At 41.2% G+C, this 20,839-nt stretch overlaps 1 protein-coding gene across 1 annotated transcript in view; it reads right to left on the bottom strand.

Annotated features, from left to right (window-relative positions):
* GRIN3A (glutamate ionotropic receptor NMDA type subunit 3A) overlaps nucleotides 1-20,839 on the bottom strand; it is a 142,480-nt gene that overhangs the window by 41,400 nt on the left and 80,241 nt on the right. The window contains exons 4-5 of the mRNA XM_070431013.1: nucleotides 8,771-8,916; nucleotides 4,696-4,811 (exon numbers count right to left, since the gene is read on the bottom strand). Of these exons, the coding sequence (XP_070287114.1) occupies nucleotides 4,696-4,811; nucleotides 8,771-8,916 (262 nt within the window). The remainder of the gene's footprint in view (nucleotides 1-4,695; nucleotides 4,812-8,770; nucleotides 8,917-20,839) is intronic.

Raw genomic sequence — 20,839 nt, 5'->3', positions numbered from 1 at the left:
TTATAAAAAATCGCTACATAGGAAATAATAAATTTTAAATCACTCCACTCCATCATGTCAAAGTTAAGCTGCGATTGCTAAAAATAGATTACTGTCCTTTTTAATTTTCTATTTTATTGCATATATTGAATATTGTCATGTTAATGATTTTTTAACATTAATAATAATTATTAGATAATTAAAACAAACTATCAAGGGGAGAAATAGGAAAAAAGTTACATAGTAATGAGAAGAGGTATTTGTTAAAAGACATAAAATTCCATTTTACTCAGAAACATAAAATAATAAAAGTTAAAAGGTTTCATCCCCATCCTCTCTTTATCAGTTGCTTTTCGAATTTGATGTGTTCATTGGTCAAAGAATTCTTCTTTTTAAATTGCTGACTCAACTTAGCAGCCTGAGCTGCTTTCCTTATCATTAGAAACATGGCTTTGCAATAAAGACGAGGTTGACTATTTTGTGGTTGATGGATGAAGCAAAATGGAATCCTTCAACCCTAAAGATGAAGGCATCAGGCACCCTGGAAATTGCATACAGCTTAATAGCCCAAAAGAACAATTTTCAGAATAGAATCCTGATCTTTTCCCCATGGATAAATCAGCTTTACTCAGCTAAGAGTGGTAGAAATATACTTTGGCTAGGAAATGTATAGTTAAAAATTCATGGACTAAGAGAACTTCCTGAAATGTGGTTGGAAAATAGATATTTTGAAAATAAGATTTCAGGTAGCATTCAAAAAAAAAAAAAAAAAAAAAAGGCTTCAGGAAGAAAGACTAAAAGACTAATTCAGTTTTGCAGCCCATCCTTGCAATACCATTTTTAGCTACTCTGGGGCAATGGTTGACAACATACTGAAATAGTCTCAACTATAAAGATGACACTAAAAATGAGGTTCGTTTATCCCCAGCACATCGAAGTGGAGAGAGAGTGTGTGGGAGAAGCTGAGTATCTGAAGGCTATCTATCCTGGGACAATTTTATGTGAATTGGTCTTAATCTCTTAATTCAACACATTGAATAATAATTGATTAGGCACTTTCTATGTGCTTGTACATACTTTACATGTCTTACTTTACTCAATCTTTACAACCCTATCCTAGATATATTGTTCATCAACCCATTATGCAGATGAGGAACCTGAAGACCTGATTAAGAGACCTGTCCCACGTAGCACAGGAGTAACAGCAGCTCTGCTCTAACCCAAGCACTCACATTCACATCGGGTGCTCCAAGCACTGTATTCAATAATTAGTGGAAAACAAGTAAGAGAACAAACTCAAAAACGGGCAAAGGTCTTTGGCAGAAAGGTCACAAATCATTACTGTGCAGTTCCATTTCTTTTTTCTCGTTTGACCTTTATTGTCAGCTCACGCCAGTGCATACATTTGGGACATGTGTTCATTTATCTCAACACTTTCTTCCCCTTTCCCCAACCCGCAGAGCACACACTATGTTGTTGTTTTCTCTGGTGTATATAGTATTTGAAATGACCAAAGGTTTTCTACATGCTCTGAAATTCCTAATAGTTTTGGTTTGCTGTGCTAAGTACTCATGAAAAGGTTTCAAACTCAGTGTGGAGCCACTGTCTCTCTCATTTGCCTCACCTTTTATCTTTCCAGCCTAAATAAATGGTGAATGGTGAAGTTGGGGGTGTATTCAGTAGTCACGGTGGGTGGTGTGATATCAGTACTATACAGAGTGAATGTACATTGAGCGTGAAGAAATCAATGTACTCCATTTTCCCTCCTAAGTTCCCAAAGTCATTTAAGCACCTGGAAAAGTGCATGCAGAACATCAGGGTTCTTTTGATGACTACATTAGCGACTGAGTTAAGTACTTATTTCAAATCTAACCTAATGAGTTATGTAATGGGTAATACATCATTTATCACATAACTGTTATAACGCCTAGATCCTGTGAAAGGAAGCAGACATATGCAACAGTCCTGTAAGTAAAAATTGTTCATAAATTGCTTTGATGATATTTTTATGCCTATAAAATCTAATGAATTAATAATAAAGTCTACATTTTCATAAGTTCCAGAAACATAAATGTTGTTAGAGGAAAGCAGGTAATATTTTTTAAAATTTCATTAAGAGAGAAAGATTCCCTGCAGTAGGCCTGTGGGAGGGGGTGTGGCGTGGAGGGGGATCAACAGGGAAAAAGAAGGGGGCATCTGTAATACTTTCAACAATGAAGATAAATTTGAGAGAGAGAGAGAGAGAGAGAGAGAGAGAGAGAGAGATTTCCTAAAAATCTATAAATTAACATGCTTTTTCAAAGAGCAGCAATCAAGCCTTTCCCTAGTATCTTCATCACATTGCTGATTATAACTTAGAAGTAAGTTCTCTTTGTGTTTTACTAAGTTCTGTTTTTAGGTTGTGAAATTGTTGCCAGGGGCAGTATTGAATTAAATTTTCTGATTTGCACCTCACCCAGAATAAATCAGCAACAGTTCCCCGCCCTCTCCCCGCCTCCCCAGAATAAACCAACAATGATGATGAGAATGCTCTCTCTGTTCAAGTCTGTAGCCTTTCTGCCCTCTTGCAGGGAGAGCTCTTCCATGGGCCATTTTTGTGCTTATCCCCTTTGAAGACACTGTGGTGTCTGGAGATGATGAGAATGGCAAGAGGAGAAGTCTCAGGAGCTCAGATGGAAATGTAAACAGGGAGTCAGCGGGAGTTAATTGTGTGGCATCTGGCACTGGGGTCCAGCAGAGGCAAATAAGCCATCTCACCACAGCCTTTTGACAAGACAGCGTTGCTCTCTGAAGTGGAGAAGGTGGGAAGTGGAGTCCATCATTCTTATGCCCCCAACGAATGATTCATTGTTTAGTAGCTGCTAATGGCAGAAGGGACCTCAATTACCTAGTGAATCTAGGACAGAAAGAAAGTAACATCCCTTCTGTATCTGCAGAATCCACACACACAAAAATGGGAATTTTCCATTGCTACATCAAAATGGGGTTATATAATAAATGTTCTTTGGGTTTTTAAACGTTCTTCTTTTTCTTTTTGTGACTTTGCTACCTCAGACTGTAGTATTTTTTTTTTAAAGATATATTATTGATTTCAGAGAGGGAAGGAGAGGGAGAGAGAGATAGAAGCATCAATGATGAGAGAGAATCATTGTTTGGCTGCTCCCTGCACACTCCACATGGGGGATCGAGCCTGTAATCTGGGCATATGCCCTGACCAGGAATCGAACCATGACCTCCTGGTTCATAGGTTGGTGCTCAACCACTGAGCCACGCTGTCTGGACTCAGACCGAAGCCTTAATAGAAGACCACTACCATGTAATCTCTTTCTTCCTGAATTCTATCCCTGGTTCAGGTGGAGGTCACTTTTCCTGGAGAGGAGATTGATTTTTTTTCTGAGGAGAAGGCACGAAGAAATAGCATCAGCTGTTAAATTCTCATTCATCACAAAAGCAAAGACTTAAGTACAAAATTTGCTGATGTGTTTAGGGGAGACAGAGACCAGCTATAGCTGGAAAACTGGAATCACAATAGTCTCACTGCACTAGTTAACATACAGGAAAGTACAGTTTTATGGAAACAGGACTGGGACACCTGCCCTGGGACTGTTTCAAGTTGAAGTGTTTTCTGACAAGTGAACATGGCTGTCTTGAGGGTCAGGGTATACTGTCAGGGGAGGGAAGCTGGGAGCTGGGAGACATGAAATTTGCTGGTTCAAACTACCAGCTCCATATATCAACTGTTGTCCAGAATGGAAGGAGCTACTGACAAAGCAATCCTTCTTTGGTCCTGAAGTTTGATTGATTGGTTGATCACTTGGAAGCAAAAGTTTGCTGCCAGTGGGGAGAGAGGCACACCTGAGGTCCCAAACAAGGTTTTGTTTAGTACTCTTAAGGTTACTAAGCTACAGAATGAGATATTTTTCTATTTGTTTTCCAACTAGTAGGAAAAGATTTATTTAAGAACCACGAGGTTGGGATTCTAATTCCAGTATTATCACCTAACTGTGATTATGAAAAAGTGATGTAACGTCCGCCGGCTTTCTGGTGTATAAAGTGAGTAGATTAGGTTACTCAGTGGTCGGCAAACTGCGGCTCGCGAGCCACATGTGGCTCTTTGGCCCCTTGAGTGTGGCTCTTCCACAAAATACTGGCTCTTCCACAAAATACCGACTTCTGCGCATGGGCCACGAAGTTTCCATCGCACTGTACGTGCGCGCCCGCACGTGGCATTTTGTGGAAGAGCCACACTCAAGGGGCCAAAGAGCCGCATGTGGCTGGTGAGCCGCAGTTTGCCGACCACTGGGTTAGATCAACATTGGGGTCCTTCCAGTGGTAAAATGCAATCATTCTAGTTTTTTGCATCAGATTCATTATAGTATTTGGCCATTGGAAAATCAAGATTAATTTAAAATTGGACTCCCCATTTATGACATTATGCCACCATTCCCAGGTATCTGCAGCAACATCATTTGAGTAACAACAATGTTTTCTTTTTTTTCCCCCCTCTTCCTAACAGCGGGTAAATACATGTTTGTTGTGTAGGTGAAAAATAAATTCCTAACTTCAGCAACTTAATAGCTAAGTGCTTATGCGTTGAAAATGAACACCAGGGAAGATGAATAGCATTTTGCCTCTGACTTTGGCATTTGTGACTTGCTAGGTTGGCAAAATGAGCACATCCCGAGTAAGAGTGAATTAAGAGTGACTGATTAATACCTTCTATGGCAAATGGCTTCCCCACCGTAAGAAGTTTGCAGTCAGCATCTATTGACACTTCATAATCCAGAAGGGCTTTGTCCATGATGAAGGCGTCTAGTTTCTCTGGATCATTCCTACATTTGAGACCAAGAGAAGAAAAGTGAAAAATGATTCCTTAATGAACAGGAAGCACTAAGGCTGACGGCTGGCTTTTGTTTAGGGGACAGAAACCTGGACACGAAGGGCAGCAAGAGCTAGCTAGCTGCTGACTCAGCCTTGTTGGCATCTCACTGACCTGTAGAGAAGAGACCAGGGGAAAGAGCCTCTCTTATGAGAGAGCATGACCTCTTTCCAACGGGTTTATCCAGCATTACTTCTAGAGCCAATAAAAGAGCCAGAGTGACTCTGAATTGAACAAGAAGGTTCATTTCTCTTACACTGACTGAGGATTTTTTGTGTGCTAGGCATTGTATTTATTATTCTCCATAAATTTCATCACACGTGAAATCACGAGTGGGTGGAACTATCCCATTTTAACAGATGAGGACATTGAGGCTCAGAGAGTCAAAGTAACTTGATTCAGGTTACATAGCGAGTAAGTGTTGGAGCTAGGTGGGTTCATTATCAGCATGTGGATATTCTTATTTCTTTCTGTCATGATCACTATCCTATTTTTTAGAGACCAGGTATTATTTCACATTTAGGAGGAGATATAAGGAAATGCAAATAAGAGATCTAGCATTCCCGGGGGAAATGGAGTTAAGGTCTCTTTAAAGTCTACAGGCTAGCTTTCAATAAATGCAAGGGGAATAATCTGTGATAGATCTTAGTAATCTTTTTTATTAATTTATCTCCAGAGATTCATGTCTCACTCTCATCCCAGGAAGCAGTTCTGGCAAGAATCATTTAAGCAGGTGTCCCTAGATAATATCAGTGAGTCAGCCATGGGCTGGGATTAAGATGCCAACAGATGCCTTGTGTGTCCTTTCTGTGTTCCCCCCATTTTTTGGATCCAGGCCCAGAGATGGTCCAGAGGAGCTCCCACTTACAAAGGGAGGGAGGGTGAGGAAAGGGGAGTTTCCCAGAGAATTGTTTAAGTTGTATGCAATGACTCTTGTTTTCAGTCTCCTCAAATCCTTTTTGGAAAGATGTGGACATACATCCATCTAAGAAAGGCTTTCTGACTCTCAGGGTTGTCCAAACAGCTGGGCAAAAACAACTCGTCTCTGCCCCGTTTGGGCTCAGTCATTCCTCACTTAGAGCCAGAAATGAGGCTGTTGGAATTCAATACAGAGAACATGGCCACGGCCCATCAAGATCTAAAAAAGAAAGCCAGTCCCAGACTCTAAGTTTCATCATTGGGCAGATGTGCATCTTTACACAGATGGCTTTGTCTGGGGCACACGTGGACATATAGTAAGTAGGTCAAGTTCCTTCTTGGTGCCAGTGACCATTGCTTCCTCCTTCTACTCTTCCAAGAAGTAGAATCACCAATTCACAATCCATCCCCTTTTCCACGGGGTGTTGGATTTAAGGTACAATGAGGCCCATGTTTAACTTTACCCCAAATGAAGAACATCATCTCCCAGCTCTACGGCTGTGGGAAGCTTCAGAAAGGGCTCTCCTAGGAACTGAGGAAGAGGAACCTTAATGGAATCTTGGCCATAAAATAAAAAAGTGGAATTGAAAGATGTTTCTCCGAAGTTTTACCACTATATTAGCAGAATTTACCTTGGGAGCTATAGAGCAACAAGTCACCATTTACCAATACTCTGCAAATATTTGCGGTTGCAATAAAAATTGGGGCTCAGTTTTCCTAACAAGTAATTCGTGAGGTCCATTCTCAGTGGTATCCTTAAATAATTACTGATTTCAGACTGCAAAGTGCGGCTAGCTGTGACAGGTCTCTATTACATGGGAAGGCAAGGAGCAATCAGCTCACAGACCCTCATGGGGCCCTGAGCCAGTGGTGAGGAGGTGGCTGGGTGTGAGCCAGGTATAAGCAGCTTCTAGTCTGGCTGAATCATCCTTACAGTTGGTAGAGCCTCCAGGGATTTTTCTCATTATAGACTCGTGCTCTTTTTGAACATTCATTTCATAATACATAAAACACAAAACATAGTCATATGTAAACATACTAAAAGAAATGAATACTTTAAATAGGGATTACTTTTTAAGAAAAGCATCATCTCAGAAATCAGAGCCCTAAGTGAGTAGGACTAAGCCCAGGGAAATTTTGATAGGAGAGGGAGGGACAGGCTTCATACAGGAAGAGCCTTTCCTCTACAGAGGACTCCAGGGGTTGTGTCCTGCAGGTCAGGGCTCTGGGATATCAGGTAGGTAACATGAGGACTGTAGTTGCTTGGAGTGGTGGCTGAGAGCTCAGGCAAGGACTAGGCCACAAGTGGAGACAGAAGCCCAAAGATTAGAAGTGAGAAGGCATTAATGATAAGCTCTGCCTCTATTCCAATTTCACTTCGATCAGGGAATCGCTGGGGGAGCTTGTTATAGAGAAAGATAGTCCTAGACTCTAATACTGTCCAGCAGATTCTGGGATGAGTCCTGAGATGGTGCATTTCTCACATCTACCAGGTGCTAATGGGAACATGGGTGCTGCTGGAACACAGACTACTCTTTGACCATCCGGGTCCTACTTTTCTGTTATGGTTCCTAGACCAGCCTACAGTTGTGGTTGGATTCTAGAGACGTGATTCTAGTCCTGAGTCTGACACTTGCTAGCTGTATTATCATGAGGAATTTGCTTATTCTGGGCCTCAACTTCTTCATCTGCACCTGCCTTTCTACCCGTTTTTTTCTCTCCAGGCTGGACTGGGGTCAACTCTGAGCACCAGGGCCTTCTCAGGTGAAGCTTCTAGAATAAATGAATGCCCTGAGTGAGGTGGAGCTGGGGAGAGCACCAGTGGCCCATCACACCCGTTTGTGCCAGAAGAACCTGGTTTGTCAGCCAGTGATACCTCGCTGGAAGCCACTATTATCTCCCTGACATCTTATTCTCTCTCTCAGCCACAACTTTGCCCGAAGAAGAGAATACAGAAGAGGAGCGGGGAGGCCAAGGAGCACTTAACTCGGTGTCTTAGAGGGACTCTAATGTTTTTGCAAAATTAAAAGTACCATTTCATAGTATTTGAGCATCATATATAACGTCGCAAATTTGAGAGCACTGGGCTTCCTCTCTAGACTCTAGTTTAAAGTCCATAAGATTGTTTTAGGGGCCTATTACTAGGGATCTTGAGAAACACAAAGCCAGCCATTCTGTCCCATGAAGTTATTTGTTTTCCTTCTTTCTTAAAAAAAAGAATTTGGGAAGATTATTGTGGTCAACCATAGAGAAACCAGTTTCCTGATGCTGTGCGATTCTAGGGATTGGAGGATTGACCATATGTCATTGTCCTGGGACCATTAGGCAGGAGGGAGAGGACTACTCACTGTCATGCTGGGTGCTTATTGGAAGCCATTCCTTCCCCTCTCCTAGGCCGACCAGATGAGCGGATCCATACCTACTCACCCTCCTTTGCATTCTGCCTCACTGAATTACAGGCTCCAGTAACCTGCCATGGCAATGGCATTGCTCTTGATTGCTTCTCGCAGATTCTGATGGGAAGGATGCAGTCATGGGATCATTGCTTTTTATCTTATTTCCTATCTACAGGAAATCTCTAAGATAAATCCCTCTTCCTTGTGAAAAGAGGAGAGAGTCCATGGGCTTAGAGACTCACTGTGAAGGAAATGGGTACTTTGGGACACTTCATCTTCTGGCCAGATTCCCTGAGTGTTTTATCATTTCTGCACCATTGTTTTCTCAAGTGAAATCAAGCCAACATTTGCTTCCCCCACCATCTGCTCCACTAATGACCCCACTGGCATTTAGAGCAAAGCTACTGCTAACTTGGGACTATGCAGTAATCTTAGTCCCATAATCAAATGCAAACTATTCCATACTGTCTCCTGGATCTCACACAGTGTGAGGTATTACTGAACACACAGTCGGTATATTGAACTGTCATTTAAAACAAAACCAACAACAAACACCGCCTCAGTGAGAACTTTTTGGCCCCAAGAGGCTGACACTCACTTCAGATACTCCACTCCATCGGGGGTGGCTGGTACATTGTACCTTCTCATATACTCATGCATCTCGGGGAAGCTTTGCCTCACATAATCTTCAGCACTGCTTTCCCGGACAGTTCCAAAGCGGAAGCCCTGGGATGGATGATGGAGCTATGAAGGAGAAAAAGAAATGTCTTTAATATAAATTAGTCTTAGAATTGTTTTCAAAATGTTCTTTTTCCACCACTCTTTGAAATCTAATAATGTAGAATTCTATGCCACACACAGGCATAAATATGCATATAGAAATATGCAGACATAGGAGGGAGATGCTCTTTCATATCCCAGCTTTCACATCAGTAATTGTTCTATCTTCAGAAGCAAAGAGATGGAAACAATAAACAGAAAATACAAAAACAACTTTCTGCTTTATATTGAGAACCCATGACAATTTTTTAGAAGCGGTATACACTGGCATGTCGAATAAATCTAGTTATTATAAAGTGCCTATCAGACAAAATACTATATGGTTAATTAAGGTAATAAATTGTGCTCCTCCTTGGTTAGAACTAGACAAAGAAAGGACACTTATGTAATACCCTTTGTAATACTTTTAGCAAAAAAAAAAAAATTAAAAAAAAATAAAGCAGTGATTCTCAACCTTAAAAAAAAAACACAACTTTGCATCCCGAGATTGAAATACTGTGGACCTGATCCAAAGTAGTGACTGCATCTCTTTCATGCTCATCTGTCTTTATGCTATACAGTAGGTCCTCAAATAATATTTCATTCAATGTCATTTCATTATAATGCTGACAAGATGCCATAGGAACTTAACCCTACTTCCCCTTTGTGTAGCTAGTCCTTGAAGTCACTCTTCAGAGGAGTCTGCCCTGACTCTCGTTGTACCCTGCAGTTTCACAGAGTAGATAACACTTGGAATTATTTGTTCAATGTCTGCTTTTCCTGCCGACTCATAAGTTTTTAGGAGCTCAGGGCCCTTGCCTCCCTCATTTGTGTGGTCATAAGTCCTGAGCATATAGCTGCTATTACTGGCATCATCATCACCGCCATCATCATCATAATCATACAACACACACAGTGCTTGGAACATAGTAGATGCTTGATAAATATTGGTTGCCATTATTGACACAAAATTCTTTTAGGTTTGATATATTACCAGTATAATATCTCTGTCACACTTCACGTTATCTTTCCCCTTAAAATTATTTTTCGCTTAATTTTTATCTTAATTCATTCAAAACAATATGCTCTTTAAAAATGTCTGTGTGTGAGCTTCTAATGGAAAAAAACAACAACGACGGGCTGCTCAGCAGTCACAGAATTGTAGAATCAGAAAAGGGATCTAAGAAGCGATTGATGCAAGCCGATGGACTAGCATCGTCCGCCCTGTGCATCCCTGTGGTGTGTAATTCAAACAGCCAGGGATGTCAGAGAGCCTGAACCAAGGAGGGAGGATAACAGTATACACAGCGCTGGAGCACTTGAGCTGGATTGCAGCCATCGCCAGAAAGTCCCGGGGAGAGAAGAATTTCTTTAAAGTCTCAGCTAAAAATTTCAGCAGCTCTTCCACGCCTGTTTATATTTGCGTCAACCTCCTCAGGCCTTGGGGAAATATGTGAGGTTAACCTACCTCCTTGTATGTGAATTGTTCAGAATTACTGGGACACGGAACTCTACGCAGAGCGCCCACACAGGAAGAGTCAGCTAGACATTTTGCAGAAAGCAGACAAATGGGCTCACCACAAAACAGAAGCAAACTCGAGAAAGAATCAAGCGCCTCCGTCCAAGGTAAATGTGATGCTTCAGATTATAAAACAACCCGAATATTGAATATGTTCACTTAAGGTTTACATTTGCATTTATCTGAGATTTATATTTAAATAACAAATGGAATGTCTCACTGGACTTGGTGCAATGCCCTTTGGAACTGGGTGGAAAGGGCCATTAAAAAATATATTTTTATTGATTTCAGAGAGGCAGGACGAGGGAGAGAGAGAGAGAGAAACATCCATGATGAGAGAGAACCATTGGCTGACTCCTGCATGCCTCCCACTGGGGATCAAGCCCACAACCCGGGCATGTGCCCTGATCGGGAATTGAACTGTGACCTCCTGGTTCATAGGTCGAGGTTCAACCACTGAGCCATAACGGCCGGGCCTAGGACACGTCTTTAAAAAGCAATAGTATTGATAATTACACAGGAACATCAGGCACACTAGGACAGTCCCCAGCAAACAGAAATATGTGTTTGCTGAGTTATTAATCATACTCTGAACCTTAGAACCTTTTTCATCTCATGACACACAAACTAATCACTGAAATTCTGCAGCACACACAATATATATATTTTTTGCTGAAATGATAAAAATTGGTATAATTTTGATTCATTCACACTGGATGGCAATTGTTGTATTGGCTGATGTCATTTTTAAAATTTAACAATCTAAGGGAAAAGAAGTCAGTGCCCCTGACTAAATAGTCAGGTATTACATGTTTTAAAAATGCTTGCGGCACACTGGTTGAAAATTGCTGCCTTAGAATATAGAAAAACAAGGCTGCGAATAATGTTTCAGACCCCTACCCAGTTTCCAATGTGAATTACTGAGTCATGTATGTTGCAATTTTTTTCCATGTTATTCTTATTGTCTTCTACAGAAGCTAAGTTTCTCCATTTCAACTTAAGCATTTTATTGCCTCTCTTCATTTTCGGTCTGAAGTCCCATGTGTTAGGTCAGCTAATCTCTAGTCAACACACACTTGGACATCAGGTTTGATTTATCTGAGCTTTAGCCCAGGTCATTCTGACAACTTGAGTCATTGCATTAAGTCCCTCGTATAGACTAAGGCTCAGCAAATTATGCCCCACGGGCCAATCCAGCCAGCCACCTGTTTTGTAAATCAAGAGTTACTGGCACACGGCCGCGGCTATTCACACTGCAACGGTAGAGTTGAGTAGATGGGCAAGAGACTATATGGTTTCACAACACCTAAAATATTTACTATCTGGCGCAAACAGAAAATGTTTTCCAGCCTCTGGTATAGACAATATTGATCTAATTATTTCCTTGACTCCCACATTTCAAATTTCCCTCTCTATTCAAAAATCCCATTGGTCACTGAAGAGATGCCACCTTTGCGGGTGAATGAACAGAGTAGGTTTGATAAATCTCCGCAGGCTTCCTGGCACTGCCCAGATTTAGGCTTTAGTATGACGACACATCTCATTACAGCTTCGTGGGGTATTCAGTCCTCCAATAGGAGGTCCTGACTACTCAGTACTTCCTTTCTCTTTATGGTCAATAATAGGAAAGCTCTGGTTACAACATTTCAAATAGAAGCATTAGTATGATGCTTGGACTAATTTTAAATAGAATTTTTGATCCTAGGGGCCGGGGATGTTGCAGCAGCCTCCACAGGTTTGAGGATTTTGAGAAATGACCATACTACACAGATTCCATGTAGCTGAGTTGCTTCGTCGCATCCTTTTTTCTGCCACTTTCCTCCACTACTCATCCTTCTGATGAAGACTTTGTTAGCGATAGAAAATATTACCTATATTTGTAGATAATATTTAATTATTTAAAATATAGATAACACTGTCTATATTATTTCTTCTATTATTTTAATAATGGTAATAGCCAACCCTTATAGGATACCTCCATTCCAGGCACTATGCCAAGACCTTACATTCATCACTTCCTTTAATTTTCATAGCATCCTTCTGTGTATATACAATCATTATCCCTATTTTATTTTTTGTTAATCCTCATTTGAGGATATTTTTCCTCCATTGTTTTTCAGAGAGGGTGGAAGGGAGGAGGGAGGAGGAGAAGGAAGAGGAGGAGGAGGAGGAGGAGGAAGAGGAGGAGAAGGAGGAGGAGGAGGAGAGAGAAACATTGATGTGAGAGACACACATCAATTGGTTACTTCCCACATATGCCCCGACCATGGTCAGGGATTGAACCTGCAACCCAGGTACATGCCCTTGAATGGGCATCAAACCTGTGACCTTTCCATGTGCAATCAGATGCTCTAACCATTGAGCCCATCAGCCAGGGCATTATTCCCATTTTAAAGAAAGGGGAATTGAAGCTTGAAGTTAAAGCAACTTCTTGCCCAAGACCACGCATAACTAGAAAGGAACTGAATCCAGAAACCTGAGAACTTGTACTATTAATCTCTATACTGCCTTTGGGAAGGATTCTTTTTTCTTTGAGAAGCTATAGATAAGATAGACATTCCTCAAGCCTAATGGTCAGTTTAATCCAAACAGCTAGTGCCGGCTTAAAGAAAGTAGACAAAGAGCCCATATCCTTTGGGTTTTTAAAGAAGGTGTTTATCAGTTATAGCAACAGCAGCAAAAACAGCAACATCTGACCTGTGCTGTTTACAAAACTCATTCATGCATATTATTCCATTCACCAGGCACAAGCAGTCTGACAGTTTCTGTGTTCTATTCATTAAACGTAAAAAATGAGCTAGGTGGATTGACCAAGCTCTCTATAACAAACACATTCATCCTGTATTCCGTGGGGGTCAAATGCTTGGGCTCAATATCCAACAGTCTTGGGGGTGGCTGTAGGAGGACTGAGCCCTATTCCTCCCTCCCTTGCCTGCATCACCACATCTTCACACTCATCTCTGTTGCCTCACTGGTCATCTTATTGCTTCCTTTGTTCACTCTACTTGGGTTACAGGTGGAGGCTGAACCTGAAGATGTCAAAGTTGGGGAGGCTGTAAAAATATGGAGTTGAGGCTAGAGGAGACATGAGTAGCTGCAGATGCTGAAGACCACTTAGTTCATTCATTTATTTTTATCGGTAATAATTCAGGGAGCTTCTATTTATTAAGTGCTTCCTATGTGTCAGGCATTGTGCTAAAACCTTAACATGGATTATCTAATATAAGTCTCATAACAATCTATGAGGTATTTATTATCATCTCCAACTTTCACACAAGAAACTAAGGCTTGTGTTTAAATAACTCGCCCTAAATTGCTCAGCCAAAAGACATATAGGAGGGCTCTGAACTTTGTCAAACTCCAGATTTAGGCCCATGATGAGAAAGGTAAAGAAAGGACTTACTCCAGGTCACACAAATAATGGAAAGGTGAACTTGAAAAACCCTCACTCAACCCCAGATCTAATCCTGTGGAATGTATAATCCCCTCCCTAAATGAATATGGCTGATAAAAATAATTGTTCTTTATTTTTTCTTTATAGTATGTTCTGTTCAACACTTCCCCATCTACTCTTTATGAAACCACAAGTTTCCAGTCTTTATTTCCTTCTCTAAAAAATAATTTCTTGAATTAAATTTGCTTAGCAACATCTACAAAATGGCCCCGCAGTGCTCACTTACCAGGCCTCTGAACGCCCTTGGTATCTTTCTGTCTCATGCGGAGTAATACAAAGGGAGGGCCCATGATCATGGTCTTTTCAGTGTCTAGCCCTTAGACACTATAGAAAGCAACTCAAAGAATTACGGACTTTCTACAGGGGACTTATCACTATTCTACTACCAATGTTCTATGCCTGTTTCCTCTTTTTGTTTTCCATGTAAGTCATTTTGCTTTGCTTCTTCTCTGGCCCTGGTCTCAACGTCTTGTTCCATTCATCTGGAGCAGCCTATCCTCTTCAGTTCACTGAGACCCTTCCCATCGTCTCCCTCAACATCCCCTTCAGATCCCATTTCATGTTGACTGATCTTATAGTGCTAAGTCCATTTCTCCCTTCTATGTCAGACGAGTTATTTCGCTACTGATACCACCAGCACCAGTGGTACTTCCAAGTATAGTGCCCCGGAATAATCATCATCACAATGGTGGTGATGATGACAATGTGGCTCACCATGTGCCAGGCATTGTTTAAATGATTTAGACATATTACTTAAAAAAAAATTCTTACAATAATCGTATGAGGCAGATTCTATCATTACATACATTTTATAGATGAGAATCCAGAGGCACAAAGCAACTAACTAACTGGTCTAAGCTTATGGAGCTAGTAAATGACAGAACTGAGCAGCCTGCATGGCTCCATTGCTTATGTTCTTGACCACTATAGTACATACTGTAATAGTATACACATTATTTGCTTTATCAGCTATTCCCTTAGCTGCTGTGACACAGACTCAGGTTCCCTATCCACAAAATTGAAAGAGTTCGGCCATTGTACCCGTATCCCCACAGCCAATCAAGGGAGCTTAATTAGCTCCTAACGATCTGTTAATACTGGTGTCTATGATTTATTGTGCTGATGACATGCATGGCCCTGCACATTCATCATGTCATTTCAGACTTCCTACGCCCCTATGAGGTAGGTTCTGTTAATAACTCCGTTCATGGATGGGGAAATGAAGCTCAGAGACATGGAATAATTTTCCCCAGTCTCTTCAACCCAGGCTGTTGGAGCCAGTTGTGATACACAACCTATCAGCTGACTCTAGAATCCAACCACCTGTAAGGTATTGTCTCACTGGGATTTTCAAAGTTAACTATGATCATAATGCAATTATTTTAGAACCATGCTCCCTCTGAAGATGTGAATACACTGTAAATAGCAGAGTTGGGGCCTGAACCAGGTCGCTGAGGCCAGAACAGACATCTCTTATGGAAAACGGAAGGATTCCTTTTAGCCCACGGCATCAGAATAACTCTTTTGTCTATGTAATCGACTTACTATCAAACCAAAAACTTCAAGGTGAAAATGACCTGTGGCCCATGGAACCCAAACTTCTCACTTAGTTGCTGCCCCTCACCAGCAGTACTGTCCTTGCCGACTGAGCAGGCAGGAAGGCCCTTGCCTGAACTAGAGTCAGCAATTATGGGCCGATTAAATGCAAATGGATGAAAATAGCTATAAACTGACCTCCAGTCTAGTGATGTAAGCTTTTTGGCACAACTCTACCCAATCCTTGTGGCTGAGAAACCAGTTTTAATGCCAGTTTTTATTTAATTATATGACTCAGAGAAATTAAATATTGAAGCATGACCGGAGGAATGTGGCTTTCATTCTGGGTAGGTTGGGTGCAAAAGTACAGTCGGAGGTTTAGCCTAAAGGTCTGTAATCCCACAGCTTGGACCCCAGGAAGCCAGCCTCTTAGAGAAGGTGCTAAAGAAAAATATCACAGGGGCCAGCTGGCGTGGCTCAGTGGTTGAGCGTTGACCTATGAACCAGGAGGTCACAATTCCCGCTTGGGGCACATGCTTGGGTTGAAGCTTCGATCCCCTGTGTGGGTCATGCAGGAGGCAGCCAATCAATGATGTTTCTCTCTCTCTCTCTTCCTCTCTTCCTTCCTCTCTGAAATCAACAAAAATATATTTTAAAAAAGAATATACCATTTTCTTTAAAAGGAAAAAAAATCACACAAACAGAAAGACAAACTACTGAATAACAGTAAGAAGAAAAATCCTTTCCTCTTCATTTTTCTCTGAGGCTAGCTCTTGGGGGTGAGTTGGGCTGTATCTAATAATTTTATTTGCCAATGACTAGTCTGCCTGCCTATGCTGTGGAGTGCTCAGGGAATCAGTGATGGTGCCATGATGAGGGGCCCCCAAAGAGTCAAGCACCGACTCTGAATCAGTGCATCCAGGAGGAGGTGATGCCTCCCCTCCCCTCCCCCAGGGCAGCCTGCCCGTAGCACTGTCCCAGCTTTTCCACTCCCAGTTTACAGCCGAGCTGTGTGCTTGCTTATCTTTCCTTTCTGTTCAGCACATTTGCTCCTGTTAAATGAATCACAAGAGCAGCACAACTGAAGTAGCATTTTGCTTTGTGAGCCAAGCATCGGAGGGCAGCAGTCAGCTGAGTTAAAAAGGCATTCTCTTTCTCCTTCTTTTGCAAATTTGAGAAAATTTTCATGCAGCAACAATAAAAAAACAACGTGCAATGATTCATAAAGTTTGCAGTTGAGAAAAATGAGGATCAGCAAGATTAAGCAATTTGGCTAAGATGAGACAATTGAGTGGAACTTTGCCACCCCCACATTTCACAACTTGAACTTGTGTGCTGCCTCTGGAACTTAACCCGCATGGAAGTTCTGATTCCACTATCTTGAGTAATCCTCACAGCAAACAAACCAGAAGCATGAAACGCGTTTATAATTCATATGCAGAAACTGGCTTGGCGCAAACTGGAAGAGTAGATCTACTAGTATGAACTGTCTCTAGTGACTACAGGAGCAGTAAATGCTTACTTAGTCAGTGTATGATGAACGAATACTCCTCCAGTGTAGAGAAGAAAAAAGTGAAAGTTACTCAGAACCTAAAAACTCATGACATTAATTAATTTACACTAAGTTTAAAAGCATGCGTTCTTTTTTTATTTTAGTTTTTTTAAGAAGTTAAATGTATCTCATTGGTATAAAGAAGTAACTGTAACTGGAAGCTATTTTAAAAATTTTATTTTTCAATTAGTTTACATTCAATATTATTTTGTATTAGATGTCCCTCTTTTGATTACAGCCTGGAAAATGGACTAGCCTTGTGTGAGGCTAATGTTTTATCTAAGGAACTAATGTTTTGTCTAAATGTATGGCTAGCTGAAAGGCAAACCAAAGAGTGACACCCATCTTTTAGATTTCCATAAGAACTTGGTCTATGTTTTTTCAGCTAAAGAACTTCAAACCACCTTCTATACATTTCCTCCCAGTAATCCTGGGATGTCAAGATGAAGAAGTTGTTAAACTCATAGATAGAGAACAAACTGAGGGTGTCCAGATGGGAGGGGGTTTGGGGAACTGGGTGAAAAAGGGGAAGGGATTAAGAAGTACAAATTGGTAGTTACAAAATAGTCATGTAAAATACAGCATAAGGAATATAGCCAATAATATTGTAACAGCTATGTATAATGCCAGGTGGTACTAGAATTATTGAGGGTACATTCCACTTCGTAAATTATATAAATGCCTAACAACTATGCTACACACAGGAAACTAATATAAAATAATATTGAATGTCCAGTGTAATTAAAAAATAAAAATGAAAGGTGGAAGAATTGTGTTTCCCACTTATAGAGTAGGAAACCGAACTCTAGAGAGATTATGTGGGTGCAGTTGGTTGATTGGATTAATGGGTCCAATTCTTCACTTTTTGATTCCTACCCTTTGCCATGTGACCTTGAGTGCCCTCCCTCTTAACTCCAGTCCTGGCCAGGTGACTTCCTTTTGTTACTTGAATGCTAGCCAACAGATATAAGCAGTTTTGGAAAAGAGCTTGCATATTTCTACCTGTGCTATCACCATGGAAGGACGTGCCTGGATTAGCCCGCTGGGAGACGAGCCATGTGGAGCAGAGCCACATCAGCCCAGCAAGTATTGAAGCCAACAACCAGCTGACCCCCAATATAGTGAGCCCAGATTAGTTCAACTAAACCTGACAAGCATTTGAGCTACATAAACGCTTTTTGGCCGAAACCGGTTTGGCTCAGTGGATAGAGCATCGGCCTGCGGACTGAAAGGTCCCGGGTTCGATTCCGGTCAAGGGCATGTACCTGGGTTGCGGGCACATCCCAGTAGGGGATGTGCAGGAGGCAGCTGATCGATGTTTCTCTCTCGTCGATGTTTCTAGCTCTCTATCTCTCTCCCTTCCTCTCTGTAAAAAATCAATAAAGTATATTTAAAAAAAAAAAAAAAAAAAAACGCTTTTTGTTGTATGCCACCAATGTTTTGTGGCAGTTGGTTATGTGATACTACTGTACTAACATGTAATGGATACAGTGGTAACAACTATAAATGAAAGCCCAGAAATTTAATGAAGACCTTCTGTCTCTGAGCCTAGTGTTCATGACATTTGATCCAATTTTCACAGGTTATTTATTACCTCTGCCTGGGGTTCCCGTTTATGTTGGTCCTTCTTATTCCTCCTTTAAAATCCAGGTTGATACTGTTCTATCCCCTTTTAGAGCCTTCACTGATTTTCCCCAGAAAGAGATAACTATACTTATGGGTACCACCTCTCCCTTGTACACATTTTTATTTTATTTTTTAAAAATATATTTTTATTGATTTCAGAGAGGAAGGGAGAGGGAGAGAGAGAGAGAAACATCAACGATGAGAGAGAATCATTGATCAGCTGCCTCCTGCACAGCCCCACTGGGGATTGAGCCTGCAACTCGGGCATGTGCCCTGACCAGGAATAGAACTGTGACCTCCTGGTTCATAGCTGATGCTTAACCATTGAACCACGCTGGCCAGGCCACATTTTTATTATTTCACTAATCACAGTGTGGTGCAGGTAACTGTTTATTGAATGTATTTCTAAAGGGAATATGAGTTTCTTTGAACTCTTAGAAACTATCAAAGTGCCTCATTAATATTTTTGGAATTATATTAATTTGTAGAAAGATCATGGAAGGAGAAATGAATGACGAGGAGATAGAAAGTCAGGAGAGGAGGCTGCTGTGACAGGGCGGCCAGGATACCAACCTCCTCACTGGGTACTGAACAGTGAACACACTTCCTTTCTTGGTTTTACTGCAGTGCTTTCATCTTAATCACACATTTAAGGATGAAATTGTGTTCATTGTTCTTCATACCTTCTGCAGACTCTAGGTACAGAGCATAACTTGCCGGCTGATTTATTATTCTGATAATGAGGGGCACAATAAGTTCAGTGTGTGTGTGCGTGTGTGTGTGTTTTCCTTTCAGATTTTAAAATTAATGCTACTTGCCTGGAGGGTTAGTATAAGTCTGTAAATTATACAAATGAATTTCATATTCCCTCATAATACTTCTGGGCTTCTTCTGAGAATTCCCATTTAAAAATGGTCACAGGCTTCATTTTCAAGATGTATGTCAAAGCATAAATCCTGAATGCCACTATTGTTGGCTGTAATTCTTCCCGGAGAAGCCAAGGATGCATTTGGTCTTGGCCTATTGTTAGAAGTATGAGCAAAATAACTAGAGCGGATCCTTGGCCCTTATATTAGGTATTATCTGTCCTTCTTCATTCCTCCTGTCATCTGTAACTCTGGGATTAGGGTCATCTACAATTCTACAATAGATGGAACAAATAATTACAGAACATTGTTACGGGCCAATCACCGCACTCAGGTAATGTATACACATTATCTCATAATTGCCTAAGGGCAGGGCTATAGGTGTGTATTTTTATTTTCATTTCTATTTCTTAGGCGAGAATTTGATGCATACAGTTTCAGGACCTCGTCCAGGATCACAAAGCCCAGTCCTGTAGCAGAGACAAGACCAAACACAACTTTTCTGATGTGAAACAGGACTTGGAGATCTTCCTTCATTCCTCCAACTAATGTTTATCAAGTGCCAGACTGTGTGCGAGGTTCTGAAAATACAAAGATGATGGAGATGCTTTCCCTGTCATCCATGAACCTCAGAAGAAGACAGGGAGAAGAGGAAACGAAGGCAGGAGGAGTGATTTTGAGTATTCTATGTAGCAGTTTGCCTATTTAGGAGAGCAACTTCTGTAATGAATTCCTTGGAAAGCCAGAGTGCTGGTAGTTCTCACATCCTCCTCGCATGGAAGGCACTGTCCCCTCGTGATGGAATTGACAGTCAATGGATTGACAAAGGATCCCAGGGAGTAAGCCCTGCAGTGCCCTGTGATTGGCGTTTTCATGCTTTTCCCCACCCCTTAGACCAGGGATACCTGGGACTTGGGCAGGCTAGTTAGCTTTTATATTTTCTTTCTTTTTCTTAAAAACAACAACAACAACAACAACAACAACAACAACAACATAAATGTACTTCTCACAGTCTGGAGGTTGAAAGTTTGAGATCAGAGTGCCAGCATGGTGACCTGAGGGCCACATTCCAGGTGCCTGACTTCTCATTGTATCTTCATGTGGCTGAAGGGGGCGCTTTTATATTTCCCTTCAGTGCAAACTAGTCAAGTAAACTTGTTTTATGAGGCATGGTTTTCTATCAGCATTTGGTTTTTTATCTATTCAAACTTTTCTCTAATATGCATAATTGTTGAAAGAAAGGCTGCAGAACAGCCATGAATTATGCCTTTTAGGGGAAAGAACATTGTAGCTAATGTTGCAAGACAACTTCCATTATAATCCTGTTCTCACATCCTTGTGATATTTGGGGTGGG

The sequence above is a fragment of the Myotis yumanensis genome, unplaced genomic scaffold (assembly GCF_028538775.1).
Source record: "Myotis yumanensis isolate MYYU_CA2020_CCGP unplaced genomic scaffold, mMyoYum1.0.hap1 SCAF_12, whole genome shotgun sequence".
Taxonomy (NCBI): Eukaryota; Metazoa; Chordata; class Mammalia; order Chiroptera; family Vespertilionidae; genus Myotis; species Myotis yumanensis.
Note: the sequence above shows the minus strand (reverse complement) of the source record. Positions and strands in the feature narration are given on the sequence as shown.